Source organism: Eptesicus fuscus, chromosome 13 (assembly GCF_027574615.1).
Source record: "Eptesicus fuscus isolate TK198812 chromosome 13, DD_ASM_mEF_20220401, whole genome shotgun sequence".
NCBI lineage: Eukaryota > Metazoa > Chordata > Mammalia > Chiroptera > Vespertilionidae > Eptesicus > Eptesicus fuscus.
The window spans coordinates 24,164,406-24,180,022 of NC_072485.1; the positions used below are offsets into that span (position 1 = coordinate 24,164,406).

Below are 15,617 nucleotides of genomic sequence, written 5' to 3' on the forward strand. Positions count from 1 at the left end.
TATGCTCAATTTTTTGGCGAAGTTTGACACACCAAGCTCAAAAGGTTGCCCATCACTGTATTACATTTTGTCTGAAGGAAAACCAAAGCTGGTTAAAGTAGATAAAACTTATTTTCAAAGCAATCATTTATTGTTATTATTAGCATACAATATTAGTTTCAGGTGTACAGCTTAGTGATTCCACATTTATATATCTTATGTGCCACCTGTTAGTAACCATCTGTCACCATGCAAATTTATCACATTATTATTGACTATATTCCCCCTCACCTTTTCACCCACTCTACAGCCCCCACCCCCAACAACCATCGGTTTGTTCTTTTCATCTGTTTTTGTTTTTCAAAAATTCCACATATAAGTGAAATCATGTGGTATTTGTCTTTCTCTTTCTGACTTACTTCACTTAGCATAATACCCTCTAGGTCCACCCATGTTGTTGCAAGTAACAGGATTCCTTTTTTTTATTTTTTATTGATAGGTACTATTCCATTGTATATATACCACATCTTCATTATCCTTTCATCTGTCAATGGATACCTTGATTGCTTCTATATATCATCTATTGTAAATAATGCTGCAGTAAATATAGTAGAGCATGTATCTTTTCTAATTAGTGTTTTCATTTTTAAAAAATAAATACTCCAATATGGAATTGCTAGGTTGTATGGTAGTTCTATTTTAGTTTTTTGAGGAATCTCCATACTGTTTTCCATAGTGGCTACTCCAATTTCTGGACTCACCAATGGTGCACAAGAGTTCTTTTTTCTCCACATCCTCACCAACACTTATTTGTTGACTTTCTGATAATAGCCATTCTGACTGGTGTGGTGTCTCATTGTGTTTTTCATTTGCATTTCTCTGATGATTAGTGACTTTGAGTACCTTTTCATATGTCTGCTGGCTATCTGTATGTCTTCTTTGGAGAAATGTCTCTTCATGTTCTCTGCCCATTTTTTAATTGGATTATTCATTTTTGTTGTTATCGAGTTGTGTGAGTTCCTTATATATTTTGGATATATCAACCTCTTATCCTATATATCATCTGCAAATGTATTCTCCCATTCAGTAAATTGTCTTTTTGTTTTGTTAGTTTCCTTTGCTGTGCAGAAGCTTTTTAATTTGATGAAGTACCATGTTTATTTTTACTTTTGTTTACCTTGCTTATCTCCAAAAATATATTACTAAGACTGGTATCAAATAGTTTGCTACCTATGGTTTCTTCTGGGAATTTTATGGTTTTTAGGTCTTACATTTAAGCCCTTAACCCATTTTGAGTTTTATTTTTGTATATGGTGTAAAAGAGTAGTCTAGTACTCCCAACAACCTTGTTGACAAGACTATCATTTCTCTATTATAAAGTCTTCCTTTTCTCTTGTAGATTGACCATATAAGTGAGGGTTTATGGGTTCTCTTTTTTGTCCCATTCATCTGTGTGTGGGGTTTTGTGCCATACTATTTTGATTATTATAAGTTTACTAGAGGCCTGGTGCATGAATTCCTGCACAGGTGGGGTCTGGCCAGCTTGCCCCGATTGGGCCAGGCTGGCCAGGGGGAGGGGCTACAGGTGGTTGGCCGGCCAGCCCCACCCCATGGTCAAACTTGTGGTTGAGGGGACAATTTGCATATTAGCTTTTTATTATATAAGATAGTATAGTTTGACATCAGGGTGTGTGATATCTCCAACTTTGTTCCTCTTTCTCAAGAATGCTTTGGCTATTTATGTGTTTTTTTGTGTGTGTGTGTGATTCCATATAAATTTTAGTATTATTTGTTCTAGTTCTGAGAAGAATGGCATTGGTATTTTGATAGAAATTGCATTAAATCTGTAGATTGCTCAGTTAAATTTATTCATTTATTTTCTTTTTTGTTGTTGTAACTATACATGGGATTTTATCAATTTTTCCTTCTGATGTTATTAGTATACTAGAGGGTCCCTAGGCCTGGCTGGCAATCAGGGCTGATTGGGGCCTGCAGGCTGCCAGTTGGGGCCTTCCTTTGTTCCGCACCGCCCCAGGTGGTCAGTGCACACCATAGGGAGCAGTTGAACTCCTGGTTTCCCGGTTGAACTCCCGAGGGGACACTTTGCATATTAGCCTTTTATATAGATAGATAGAAACACAACTGATTTGTGTAAATTAATTTTGTATCCTGTTACTATACTCAATTCATTTATTAATTCTATTAATTTTTTGGTGGATTCTGTAGGTTTTCTGTATAGAATATCATGTCATTTGCAAATAGTGACAGTTTTACCTCTTCATTTACAATTTGGATGCCTTTTATTTCTTTACCTTGTATGATGACTGTGGCTAGGACTTCTAGTACTATCCTATCTAATAAAGAGGGAATATGCTAATTGATCATCACTCCATCACAAAGATGGCTGCACCCACAGCTGAGACCAACGTCCCATAAGTAGCCTTAACGAGCAATCAGCAGAGACCTGAGGCTACAGCCTCCCCTGTCCCCGTGGGGCTTGACAGGGCACCTCAGGCTGTGTCCCCCACCCAGCAGGGCTTGATAGGGGACCTCAAGGTGCGCTTCCCGTCCTGGTGCTGGGCTAGGGTACCTCAGGCTGCTTCCCCCCCGCCCCAGCGCCAGGCCAGGGGACCTCAGGCCGCACCCCCCACCAGGTGGGGCTTGACAGGGGACCTCAGGCCATGCTTCCCACCCGGCAGGGCTTGACGGGGACCTCAGGCTGCTCCCCCAGCACCGGGCCAGGGGACCTGAGGCTGCGCCTCCCTGCCTGGCTGGGCTTGACAGGGCACCTCAGGCTGTGCCCCCCACTCAGCGGGGCTTGATGGGGGACCTCAAGGTGCACCGCCACTGCTGGGTCAGGGGAACTCAGGGCATGCCCCAGCCCAGCGGGGCTTGACGGGGGACCTAAGGCTGCATACCTCCCACCCAGCGGGGCTTGACAGGGCATCTCAGGCCGTGTCCCCCACCTGGCAGGGCTTGACGGAGGACCTCAAGGCACGCCCCCCGCCCCGGTCTGGGCTGGGGGACCTCAGGCCACACCCTGTCCTGGCGCTGGGCCAGGGGACCTGAGGCTACTCCCCCTGCCTTGCAGGGCTTGACAAGGTTGGGACTGGCTGGGTCTGGATCTAGCCCAGTGGGGGCGGGGGGCAGCCAGGTCTGGGTCTCACACGATTTTGAGGTGCATGTGGGTGGGCGGGGACTTGACTCTGGGTCCCATGGTGAGCCCCAGACTCTGACAGGAGCAAGGTTTTCATATACATTTTACTGATTTTCTTTCATCTCTGACACTTCTATTATAGAGAAAGGGCAAATAGCAATATTAAATTATTTCCTCTAATTAATCCCCTTTTAATGTGCACGAATTCGTGCACCGGGTCACTCGTATTGAATAATAGTGGTGAGAGTGAGTATCCTTATCTGTTTCTGATCTTAGAGGAAACACTTTCAGCTTTTCATCATTTAGTATAATTTTAACTGTGGGCTTATCATATATAGCCTTTATCATGTTGAGGTAAGTTCCTTTTATGCCCACTTTGTTGAGAGTATTTATCATAAATGGATGTTGAGTTTTGTCAAATGCCTTTTCTGCATCCGAGATGATCATATAATTTTTATTTTTGGTTTTTGATGTGATGTATAACATTGTTTGGAGGATACTGAATCATCCTTTCATTCCCTGGTATAAATTCCACTTGATCATGGTGCATAGTCCTTTTAATGTATTGTTGAACTTGGTTTACTAGTATTTTATTGAGAATTTTTGCATCTATAGTCTCATGGTTATTCACCTGTAATTCTCTTTTTGTTCATATCTTTGTCTGGTTTTGATATCATGGTAAAAGCTGCCCTCATAGAATGAGTTTGGAAGCAGTTCTTCCTCTTTAAATTTCTTTGAATAGTTTGAGAAGGATAGGTATCAATTATTCTTTAAATGTTTGGTAGAATTCACCTGGGCTTTTGTTTGTTGGAAGTTTTTTTATGACTACTTCAACTTCATTGCCAGTGATCAGCCTGTTCATATTTTCTATTTCTTTCTCGTTTAGTCTTAGAAGTTTGTATATTTCTAGAAATGTATCCATTTCTTCTAGATTGTACAGTTTGTTGGCATATAATTGTTCATGGTATTCTTTAATAATCCTTTGTTTTCTGTGTTGTCTGTTGCAGTCTCTCCTCTTTCATTTCAGATTTTATTTGGGCTCTCTTTTATCCTTGACGAGTTTGGCTAGATATTTGTTAATTTTACTTATCCTTTTAAAGAACCAGCTATGAATGTCATTGTTCTTTTCTAATTTTTTGGTCTGTATTTCATTTATTTCCACTCTGATCTGTGTTTTCTTCCTCCTACTTACTTTGGGTTTTCTTTGTTATTCTCTTTCTAGCTCCTTTAGATATAAAGGTAAATTGCTTATTTGGGAATTTTCCTGTTTCTTGAGGAAGGCCTGTTTAGCTATGAATTTCCCTTTTAGAACTGCTTTTGCTGCATCCCATACATTTTGGAAGGTTGTGTTTTCATTTGTCTCAAGGTAGTTGTTTTTTGTTGTTAATTCTCACCTAGGGATATTTTCCCATTGATTTTCAGAAAGGGCGGTGGGGGGGGGGGGGGTTAGAGACAGAGAGAGAAACATCTGTGTGAGACATATCAATTGGTTGCCTGCCTCCTGAAGCATCCCAACCAGGGCTGGGGATTCAGCCTGCAACTGAGGTATGTGCCCCTTGACTGGAAGTGAACCCAGGACCCTTCAGTCTGTGGGCTAATGCTCTATCCACTGAGCCAAACTGGCTAGGGCTCAAGGTAGTTTTTAATTTCCTGTTTCATTTTTGTCTTTGACCCATTGGTTATTTATTAGCATGTTATTTAAATTTCATGTATTTATGTTTTATCCAGTTTTCTTCCTTTAGTTGATATCTAGTTTTATACCATTTGGGTCAGAAAAGGTGCTTGATAATGATTTCAATGATCTTGAATTTATTGAGGCTTGTTTTGTGGCCTAATATGTGGTCTCTCCTGGGAAATGTTCCATATGTACTGGAGAAAAACATGTATTCTGCCATTTGGGGGTGAAATGTTCTAGAAATGTCTATTAAGTCACTCTAGTCTAATGTGACTAATTTAAGGCCATTATTTCCTACTAATTTTCTGTCTTGATGATCTATCCGTTAAAGTAAGTGGGGTATTAAAGCCCGCAACTATTATTTTATTACTGTTAATTTCTGGCTTTTGTGCCCATTAATATGTTTTATATTCTTGGGTGTGTCTATGTTGTGTGCATAAATATTTACAATTGTTATATGCTCTTCTTGGATAGACCCCTTTAACATTATGTAATATTCTTCTTTGCCTCTTTTCAATCCTTTGTTTTAAAGTCTATTTTATCTGATATGTGTATTGCTACCCCAGATGTCTTTGATTTCTATTTGCAGGGAATATCTTTTTTCATACCTTCATATTCAGTTGGTGTGTCTTTTGATCTAAAGCGAATCTCCTGTAGGCAGCATATAGATGGGTCTTGTTTTTTATTCATTCTGCCATGCTATGTCTTTTGATGGGAGCATTTAGTCCATTTACATTTAAAATAATTATCAAGAGGTATGTGCTTATTGCCAATTTGTTCATTGTTTTTAATTTTTTTCTATTTCTGTTAATTTCTTTTGGTATGCCAGTTTTCTTTAATTAGTGTTTTGTTTGGGTTTCTTTTTATTTTTGGTTACCATATATCCATCTATATCTACAGCAGTCTATTTTAAGATCACATGTGTTTAACCTTTTGCACTCGGATGTCGAGTGTGACTCGACACGGTTAGCATCAGTAGCAGCTCTTTTTATACTCTTTGAATGTATCAATAATTTGAAATATAAAAAAATCCAAATAAATAAGTTTGTTTGAAAAGAAACTCCAGTTTTTTATTCTACTGCCACGCTTTGTAAAATCTGGGGTATTTAAAAAATTAAATCCCGAGTAGAATAAAGGAATCGAGAAAAAAGCAAGTGAGTGCAAAGGGTTAAGTTCAAACACATTCTAAAAGTACTACATTTTTACCCCCCCCCCACACACACACACACTTATGAATGTCATGTTTTATATCTTTTTGTTTTGTACATTCTCTATTTTTTGTAATTGTTTGCTAGTTTTATCTTTTTAAGTGATGGATTCACTGTTTATTATATATTTGCCTTTACCAGTGGTTTTTTCCTCCCTGTATTTTCTATTTTCTTTTCTGCATAAAGAGGATCCCTTACCATTTCTTGTGAAGCCGTTTTAGTGGTGGTGAACTTCTTTCATTTTTGCTTGTCTGGGAAGCTCTTTCTCTCTCCTTGGGTTCTGAATAATAACCTTGCAGAGAGTATAGTAGTCTAGATTGTAGGCTTCTTTTTATCAGTCCTTTAAATATTTCCTGCCACTCCCTTCTGGTCTGTAACATTGCTGCCGAGAAATCAGCTGAGTGCCTTATGAGGATTTCCCTTGTATGAAACTTGTTTCCTTCCTGCTGCCTTAAAGATTGTCTCTTTATCCTTAACTTTTGCCATTTTAATTACAATACGTCTTGGCGGGGTTCATCTTGTTTGGGACTCTCTCTGCTTCGAGGACTTTGATGTCCCTTTCCTTCCTCAGATTAGGAAACTTTTCAGCCATTATTTCTTTAATATACTTGCTGCCTCTTTCTCCTTTTTTGGGAATCGCTATAATGTTTGAGTGCTTGATGTTGTGCCAGAGATCCTTCTCATTTTAAAAATTCTTTTTCATTTTGCTGATTGGGTGTTTTCCACTACTTTTTCAGATCACTAACCTGTTGTTAATTCCTTCTAATGTGTTTTCCTTTTAAGTTTTTGTATTCTTCATCTGTTTGGTTCTTTATTTTCTAACTCTTTGTTGAAGTTCTCTGAGTTCCTCTATTGTACTCTCAACTTTGTTGAGCATCCTATGACTGTTTAAATTTTTTATCTGTTATTCATTTGTGGCATATTCTTCTGTTTCCCCATTTTGTTTGACCTTTGGTGTTTGTTCCTATGAGTTAGATGAGATCGCTCTCTCTCCCAATCTTGAAAAAATGGTCTTGTTTAAAAGTGGCCTCTGTGTAGACTCTGGGGTTGGGAGTGGTGGTTTCTGGGATGCAGTTGCAATTTCCAGGTGGTGTAGCCTGGTGTGTATGAGCTTTCCTGCTGTGCCAGGTGGGGCAGTCCTATGCGTTTGTGCTACAGAACCCTGCTGATTCTGCTTCTGATCTAGGTAGAGCATCCTGGTGTGGGGGGCTGAGGCAAGCCCTGCTGTTTTGATTGACTGCTGCTGGTCTGGGTTGGGAGCCCTGTGTAGGCCTGAAGTGCAGCAGAACTCTCCCTCTTACTGGGGGGGTTGGTGAGTAGGTACTTTCTGCTATTCATGCAAGGCTCACCCTATTGTTTTGATCGACAGTCATGAGAGCCTGGTCAGAGATAGAACACCCTGTAAACACGATCACCACAGCACCAATTTCCCTCTCTCCAGACACGGCTACCCAGGATGCATGAGCTAGGGCTTTTGTGGTTCTGCTTTTGCTCCTAGAGGGGCAGCCCAGGGGGTGCTTGCAGCTGTGGCCTGGTAAAGGGGAACCTCTGCACCCTGTTGATTATAGCTCCAGATGTGTGTGTGGGGGGGGGGGGCGGGGAGGGTAGGAGGGACTGTGCACACCTACTGTGGCGCATTCTTGTTTCCTGCTGGAGATGTGTTACTGCAGCCTTGAAGGTCAGCCAGAGCACCTAGTTAAGCTCCTATTGAGCTATCCAAGTGCAAAGGGTATGTAAACAGTGGTGCTTACCAGTTCCTTCATTCCTGATGGGTTCCCTCAGATTTCTGGTGGGCTCCCACAGTTCCTTACTCTTCTTTATGTCGTCTTTCTCTCCTTTGTTGTTCAGTTGTCTCTCAGAAGGAATTTCTCCAAATACAGGTGCACATTCAGGCATTTGGTGTCTTCATGGGAGGGGGCAAACTCCATGTCCTCTTTCACCCCCATTTTGGACCCGCCTCCTACAATTATTAAAACCAAGAAATTAACATTAATACAACACTACTAATTAACCTGTAGACCTTATTCTCATTTTGCCAGTTTTGTCTCTAATATCCTTTTCTGATCCAGGAACCAGTGCAACATCCCACTTGATTTAGTTGTCATGTCTACTTAGTTTCCTCTAGTCTTGACAGTTTTTGTCTCTGTTTGAAATGTCAATAATTCTGTGGAATTTCCTTCAGTTTAGATTTGTATGATGCTTTATGATTAGGTTGAAGTTAAGCATTTTTAACAAGAATTCCATAGATGATGCTTTGCACTTCTCAATGCATTACACGATGGTATCAATTATGTTTTATTAGTGATGTTAACTTTGATCACTTGCTGAAGGGTGTTTGAGAGGTTTCTCCACTATAAAGAAACTCCCTTTCCCTTTATAATTAAGTATTTTGTAGGGAGATACTCTGAAATTATGCAAATATCCTGTTCTCTACAGTTTTAACCCACCAATTTTAGCATCTTTTAGTGACTTTTTGTACAACAATTATCACTGTGGTGTTTGCTTAATATTGATTTTCTATTTCTTTTGTTCCTTCTATTTGGTTAATTGAAATTCTGGTGTAAGGAATAGCTAGCTCTAATTTATTTAATGATTTATTTATATCACACCACCTCATCTACAATGAACTGAATGGAAGAATAATGAAAATGCTTTGGAAATAAACTATCCAAATTTCTTTGTCCAGAATCTCACAGCAAATTTTAAAAGTTCTTTATATAATAAATTCTGACAAGTCAGAGTTCAAGAAATGTCACTCACCATTTTGTTTGTCTTCCTTTTTAGCTCAACAAATTCTCCCATAAGCAGTAGTTTAGTAGTGCCTACTTGCATTAATTAACTTTAATGTAATATATTGAAAATATAGTATTCATGTAAGTAATAAATATTTAAATACAGACATTTCCATTTACCAGGTGCGGGAGCAGTTCTGATTCCTCGTTTAGACATTGTGATTTCCTTCGTTGGAGCTGTGAGCAGCAGCACATTGGCCCTGATCCTCCCACCTTTGGTTGAAATTCTTACATTTTCTAAGGAACACTACAATATATGGATGATTCTGAAAAATATTTCTATAGCATTTACTGGAGTTGTTGGTTTCTTGTTAGGTACCTATGTAACTGTTGAAGAAATTATTTACCCTTCTCCCAAAGTTATATCTGGTACTCCACAAAGTCCCTCTCTAATGAATTCAACATGCTTTACATCTGGTTTGAAATAGTTGACATGGAATTATGAGTCTTCTACTTTTGTCTCAATTCTGAAAATGATTAAAATAAGAACTACTAGAATACATTGCCATATACTTAAAAATAGAACCAAACTCTGTTTTCTTTTGGCACAATATTGATATTTTGGCAGTAAATTTCAATTCTTTACCAACAGTGGTAAACTATTACAGATTCTTGGTTTTAAATATTAGCAATAAAATTAAAGTTAAAATGTTAATTAAAAGACTTCTGTTATTCTTCATTCAGTCAGAAATACCTTAACCAAGATCCTTTTATCCTCATGCTACTATTTGCCACCCAGTTGAAGAGAGAACAGGATTCAACAATAAGAGAATTAAAGGATATAAGTAAAACTCCAGACCGTCCCAGTGAATGTCAAAGCATACTTTGTGTATAATGTAAAAATATCTCGATTTTATTTTTTTTTTATTAGAGAGCCAAATACTTATGATTAGCCTCTGGAAGTTTAGAAAACTCTCACCAACCATAATGTTAGCATCAGAAATCCATAAAACCTGAATTATTTTTACAATATTCTGTCATGGTAGTTGATCTTCATAATGACAACTATGAGGCACCCTATAAGATTTTGCCTTAGTGCTTCAATTAAATTTGAAAGAGACTTTAAAGGTTACCCAATACAATTCCCTTATTTTTACCTGAGGAAATTAATGCCCAGAATGGTTAAGTAACTTGGTCAAGATCACACAGCCTTGAGATCAAGAGAACTGAACTTTCGATTCCTAGTCCAGGATTTTGTATTCCTCACATCACATCTATGAAAAAGAATAAATTAAGTTCAGTTCAGTTTAACTTTAGTGTTGAGTCCATTTAATTATTTTTAATACTCTGAAAGCCGGTGATCTTTGAATAGCACATGTGACCTGAGCAGAAAATCAGAACTCTAAAAAGCCTGCACTTCAGCCATATAAACCTCAACAAGGAAAAGAAGCAATTTAAAAAAAGACAAAATAGAAACCGCTTGCTAGTTTAACTGCTGGCTGGTAGAAGGTGCCAAGCTCTCATTATTTCTCTTTTTATTTCTTCCTTTCGAGGTTGTTTTAGGCACCATCCATTCTTCTTAATGGCAGAAAATAGATATCTGACAAAAGACAGGATTTTTTCACTGTTTCCTGCCCTGTGGCTTTCCTTTTATTGATCAGAATGGGCAGAATAAACAAAAAGATATTCATGCTTAGGAAAAATAAAGACAATAATAAACTGTCTACTAAACATTTCTCTGTTTCTTCCAGAGAAATACTTCTCTCTATTCCATGTTCTTCAAGCCCAGTTATGAGCCAAAACAAAGAAACTCAGTTGATATGGAGGATTAAAATTAAGTGTTAAACTAAGAATCCTGCTTTTTAAAAATTTTATAATTTAAAAACATGTTGAACTTTTTAATCAGGCTGGTGGTACTCTAATTTGTAACAATACAAGACATCAAGATCACTGTCGTACACTATATATTCTCTATTTTTATATGTAAATGTTAACTTAGTTCAAGTATATTTTGCTTATATCATGAATGAATCATCAAGTAAAATCCTAAAGAAATATTAGAAGCTTTATTTTGGTACAAATTCATATGAATCAAACTCTTTTTTAAATATTTGCATTGAGTAATACCAATAATTGTGATACTTGTATGTCAATTTTATGTTGAACATTTAGTCATATTGAGGAGATATGAAAGAAGTTATAGGAAAAGTAATCATCATGGAAACTAGTGTTATATAATTTTGAATCTAAGAATAAATCAGGAGTTCTAAAAAAGTTTAATGGTATAAACTGACTTGAAAATCATTATTTAATAGAAAGCACTATTAAGCACTATTAAGTTTTTGTCAGCTGTTTTTAATATTTCTAGTCCGTGTGTGAAATTTTATTTTTATACGTTCACCTGTTTATTTTCCTTATGAAGTCATCTAATTCAATGACAATTTGATTAGTTTATCATAGTAATAGATAAAATTTAAATTCAAATAAATAAATGTTGAGCACATTATTAACCAGGCTTTCTCATGCAGTGAGTGCTTAACTGACATCCAGTACTTAATTCACTAAATTAGCAATACTTTTGGTACAACGAAAAGTTGAAGTGCAAAAAAGAAGAGGGGCTAAAAAGGGAGAGAGTAGTTTTAATTCTTAAGAGGAAACATGATTTAGATGTAAATTATAAATGCACTCTTATTTATGGATTCTTTGATGTGTTTTATTTGTAAAAAATCATTGGGCAATATTTTTCCTCTGAAAATGTAGTTTTAATGAGTCATAACATTTTCTAAAGATTTTTGGAGAAGATATTAGACAAGCTTTTGCTTTTATATTAGGGCCTGGAAAAATGAGAGTGATTGCACCTGCCAAATTTTTGTTTGGTATCTTTGCTCCATTACATTATGGCTAAAATTACTTGAGCATTTCATCTGCCACCACCATAAAGTCCCCTCTTCTCAGAAAGCTGATCAGGTGTCTGAGAGCCTTTCCTAACTGGGGTGAGGGGAAAAAAAAGCTTTTCTTACCTCTGATACCCTCTGTTTTAAGTTATCACTAGTCCCTTACATTCAAAAGGGCTTCACCAGTTTTAAAATTGACTTGTCAAAACACTGGTTCTCAGATATTTTTTATCGGAGGATCTTTTCCTGACATGGCCAGACTTCTCCACAATTAATTAAGAACTAGGGTTTTTTCTTGGTTAAAGACCAATTTGTTTGGTGTTACCATTTGTATGGTGGTACCAAATGAAAGAGGTATTGTATTAGCAAGTGCCACATGTTTTAATTCTGTCCTCACTGGATTCTCCTTTATTAAAACCATTTCTGCCTCTCACCTAGGATGCACTTAACATTTTATAAGCATCTTATGCAATATGCATGTTGTAAGTTTCTTAACAAGGCCTAATTTCATAATACAGAAAAGCTGTCTAACTACAAAATACTCTAAAATATTACTTGAAACATTAATTGAAGTTCTACATTAGTGCCATGTCTTGCTGTGGCAAAGCACAGGTCTTTCTGTAGCTAACCTGTGGCACCTCTTCACTGTAGACATCAGTCGGCATAGCATCAGAATAGTACGTTTGTTTACTGATATCTATACCCAGTGGGTCTTGGCCTCAGTTCTCCTTTCTCTAAAAGGAAGAAGATACAGAATATAGATCATGGAAATAAGTAAAATTAACACCAGTGGCTCAATGAATATTTTCTGTTGAGGAAAAAATAATTTGATAAAAATATAGACCATTGATAATATGAGTTTTTTAAAAAACAGTCTATTTTTAGTTTCCTGGCTCAACTAGTTTCCCCTTCATACAAAAATTTGAGAAATTTTGATTTTAAAAGTATAACCATACACTTTCTAACATTAAATGGCTGACTGTAATAATTAATACTTTAGCAATATTATGGTTAATCTGGTTTATGCCACTAGTGCTCACCAGGCTAAACAACTTTCTGCAAGTGATTGGTTTTTACCAAGGAGATAAGAAAACATGCCTAAGAAATATCTAGGAATGCTATATATTGCTCTATGATAAATGGTAAATATTCTTAAAAATTAGCTAGTTCTTCTGCACACACATCAGTGATCTATTTGAACTAGATACTAACGTACCATTTAAACTGGGTCCAGAAAGATGATGTGTTGAAGTATCACTCTGAAAATTATTCCATTAGCATTTTCTTGATAATAGGAAAACACATGTTTATGCCATAAATAAATTGAACTGTGGATTTTTATTTTTCAAAATGATTGTGTTTGAGTGAAAACTAGATGTCATTGCACTTGAGTCAATTCTGTTTCTTTTAACTTATTTTTCTGAAGAACTGTAACTTCTCAATTTTCAATAAAACATTATTTTGCTTGCAAATGCCTTTTAAAATAAATTTGTCCTATATAAGGTTAAGAGACATTGACAAATGTCATAGCTGAAAATGGCATTAGTATGTGTAATATTCTCATAACATTTTAATAACTTTTTGTGGTTAATACTTTGTCATATGACCTTCAACCTTGGAGCTGAATTATGTACCTCTAAGAGCAGATGTTGATTAAAAATGAAAAGACATACGGTACTCAAAACCATGACCTGGACTTCCTACAGAGTAAATGCAGAATGAGCCGTCTGCAAATGCTGCATTCATGATTTAATGTACCACTTTAAGGTCAAATAGTAGTAGTACATGCTCTTGGCAAACAACAGAAGGAAAACAAAGACAAAAAAACCATGGGGTTGGGGTAAGACTTAGGTTTACAGATATATAAATGCAATGAAAAGCCCTATGGAATACTTGCTAAAGGAAAAAAAATTTAAAAATTAGCCACTTTGTAAAATTAATTTTAGTGATGGTTTTATGCCATAGGTATATATAGAATTTTTTTTAACATATATAAACAAGCTCTCAAAATTTTGCATAGAATTGATGATGTTCACATTTCAAGGGGTCCGCAGACCTGAGGGGAAAAGTTTCTTGGGAAAGGTGCATCAGTATTTGAAGGATGGATTTGGTTCAAAGTTTCCCATAAAGGTAGATTTGAAGGCTTAAAATGTACGAGGGAATCGGGTCCTTTGGTCGTCCCAGTTTTCTGGTGCCATGAAGCACAGGACCGCATGGTACCAGGTGATAAGAGTGCTTCTCTAACTAAAGCTAATACGCTAATCTTGCTTAGGAACTAGGGAGTAATTTTGCTATATCCTCCATCCTGGATCTTTCTGTGGGCTGAAGGACAAGGACTAGATACTGACTATCCAGCATGCACTGAGCAGAGAGGAATGGTATGGATCAAGATTGAGCAGGTCTAGAGCAGAACAAGAAGTAAACCAAAAGACTGGACAATACAGAAGCAAGCACCTTCAGATGATGTACCTACAATGTCTTGTATCTTTTAGCTCATGCATCTAATAGTACTTCACAGAAGCACAGAATAGGCACTAGAAAATCTGATTTTGACACTTAAGTCTTTTCTTTTTCCCCAATCTCAGTGTAGAAAGACCAAGCTCCTTAATGTGGTTTGTTGGCCGCCCTTGCCCCCTGCCTCCCCCTGCAAGTTATAGCAACACCAAAGTTCTGATTGTACCATACCACAATCATCCCCCATATACTTTGCACTACTCCATCAACCCTTATTCTGAAACAACCCTTCTACTCCCTCCCCAATTTTTTTCCTGACCCATCCTTGGCTATTAAGATTCAGTTTAGATGTCTCTTCTACCAAGAAGCCTTCCCATCCATCCATCTCACTACATAGAGTGAATTGTGTATTCCTTCCTTCATACTAGCAAATGCCCTTGGGTTTATTATCCCTCTTTCTACATGGTTTGGTAATTAAGTATCTGTGTTCATCTCTCCATTAAACTGAGAATTCTATAAGCATGCTATATATATATATATATTTTTTTTGTTTTATTTCTTCTCTATCTTTCCCTAGAGAACATAAACTCCATGAAGGAGGCACTTTTGTTGATTGTGTTCATTGAAAATCCAATGCCTACAAGAGTGCCAGGCACAGTGTAGATCTATCAATCATGTGAAGCTCACAGCCAGGAGTTTGACATGCTTGGTGTAGATGCTCAAAAAACAGTTGTGGAATGAAGTAAGTGACAAACATATCAAGGAAAAGCCTATCTTAGAGCTCTGGTGTAAACATTTTGAAGTACGGGGCAAAGTCATGTTTTTGGTACTGTCCCCTTCACCCCTGGGCCTATTTGTTTAATGACTGCAGCCAGCCCATTTTCTGCTTGGTATGCTAGCTCAGTGGGCTACAATATTGTAAAACAAAGACCTCCAAGTCTGAGTGTCTTATAGAAAATGCTATGAATCAACAAAGCCTTATAACATACTCAGGAGCTTCTGATGTGTGTGAAGTCTAATAAGGAAAAGACTGAAAACTCTTCCTCACACACCTTCATGTTTTATATGAGCAGACTGTTTTGTAAAGAAACAAACAGGGGAGGAACCAAGATGGCGGCAAAGGTAAACAACTAAACTGCCGCCTCGCACAACAATTTCAAAACTACAACTAAAAGACAAAACATCTACCACCCAGAACCACGGGAAAGCTGGCTGAGTGGAAGTTTTGCAACTAAGAAGGAAAGAGAAAGGAGCACAAACGCTGAAAAGCTGAGGTACGGAGGCACGCGAATCGGGCTGGTGGCAGGCCACTGGGCACACGGCTTTTTTTCAACCCGAAGGGAGGAGACAAGCTCCCGATCACTCTGAAATCCAGTTTCTGGGGACACGCGGGGGACCCAGACGCCTACGGGGAGAAGCTGGACTCTCGGCCATCGGGTCAGAAAGTGAGATTGACTTTTTTGCAGAGGTGCGCCCAGCAATCATTGTTTACTGTGCTGGAGCACGGGATGCAGGGAT

The 15,617-nt window shown here is 37.7% G+C and overlaps 1 protein-coding gene across 5 annotated transcripts in view; it reads left to right on the top strand.

The window, feature by feature from the left end:
• The window catches only part of SLC36A4 (solute carrier family 36 member 4), a 73,729-nt gene that overhangs the window by 38,756 nt on the left and 19,356 nt on the right, over nt 1–15,617 (top strand). For 4 of the 5 annotated variants that reach the window (XM_054724702.1, XM_054724703.1, XM_054724705.1 and 1 more), the window contains one exon: nt 8,935–13,117. The exons of the other annotated variant lie outside the window; for it this stretch is intronic. In XM_054724702.1, the coding sequence (XP_054580677.1) occupies nt 8,935–9,239 (305 nt within the window). In that variant the 3' untranslated portion in view covers nt 9,240–13,117. Of the gene's footprint in view, nt 1–8,934; nt 13,118–15,617 lie in introns of those variants that run through there. 5 annotated transcript variants of the gene reach the window in all.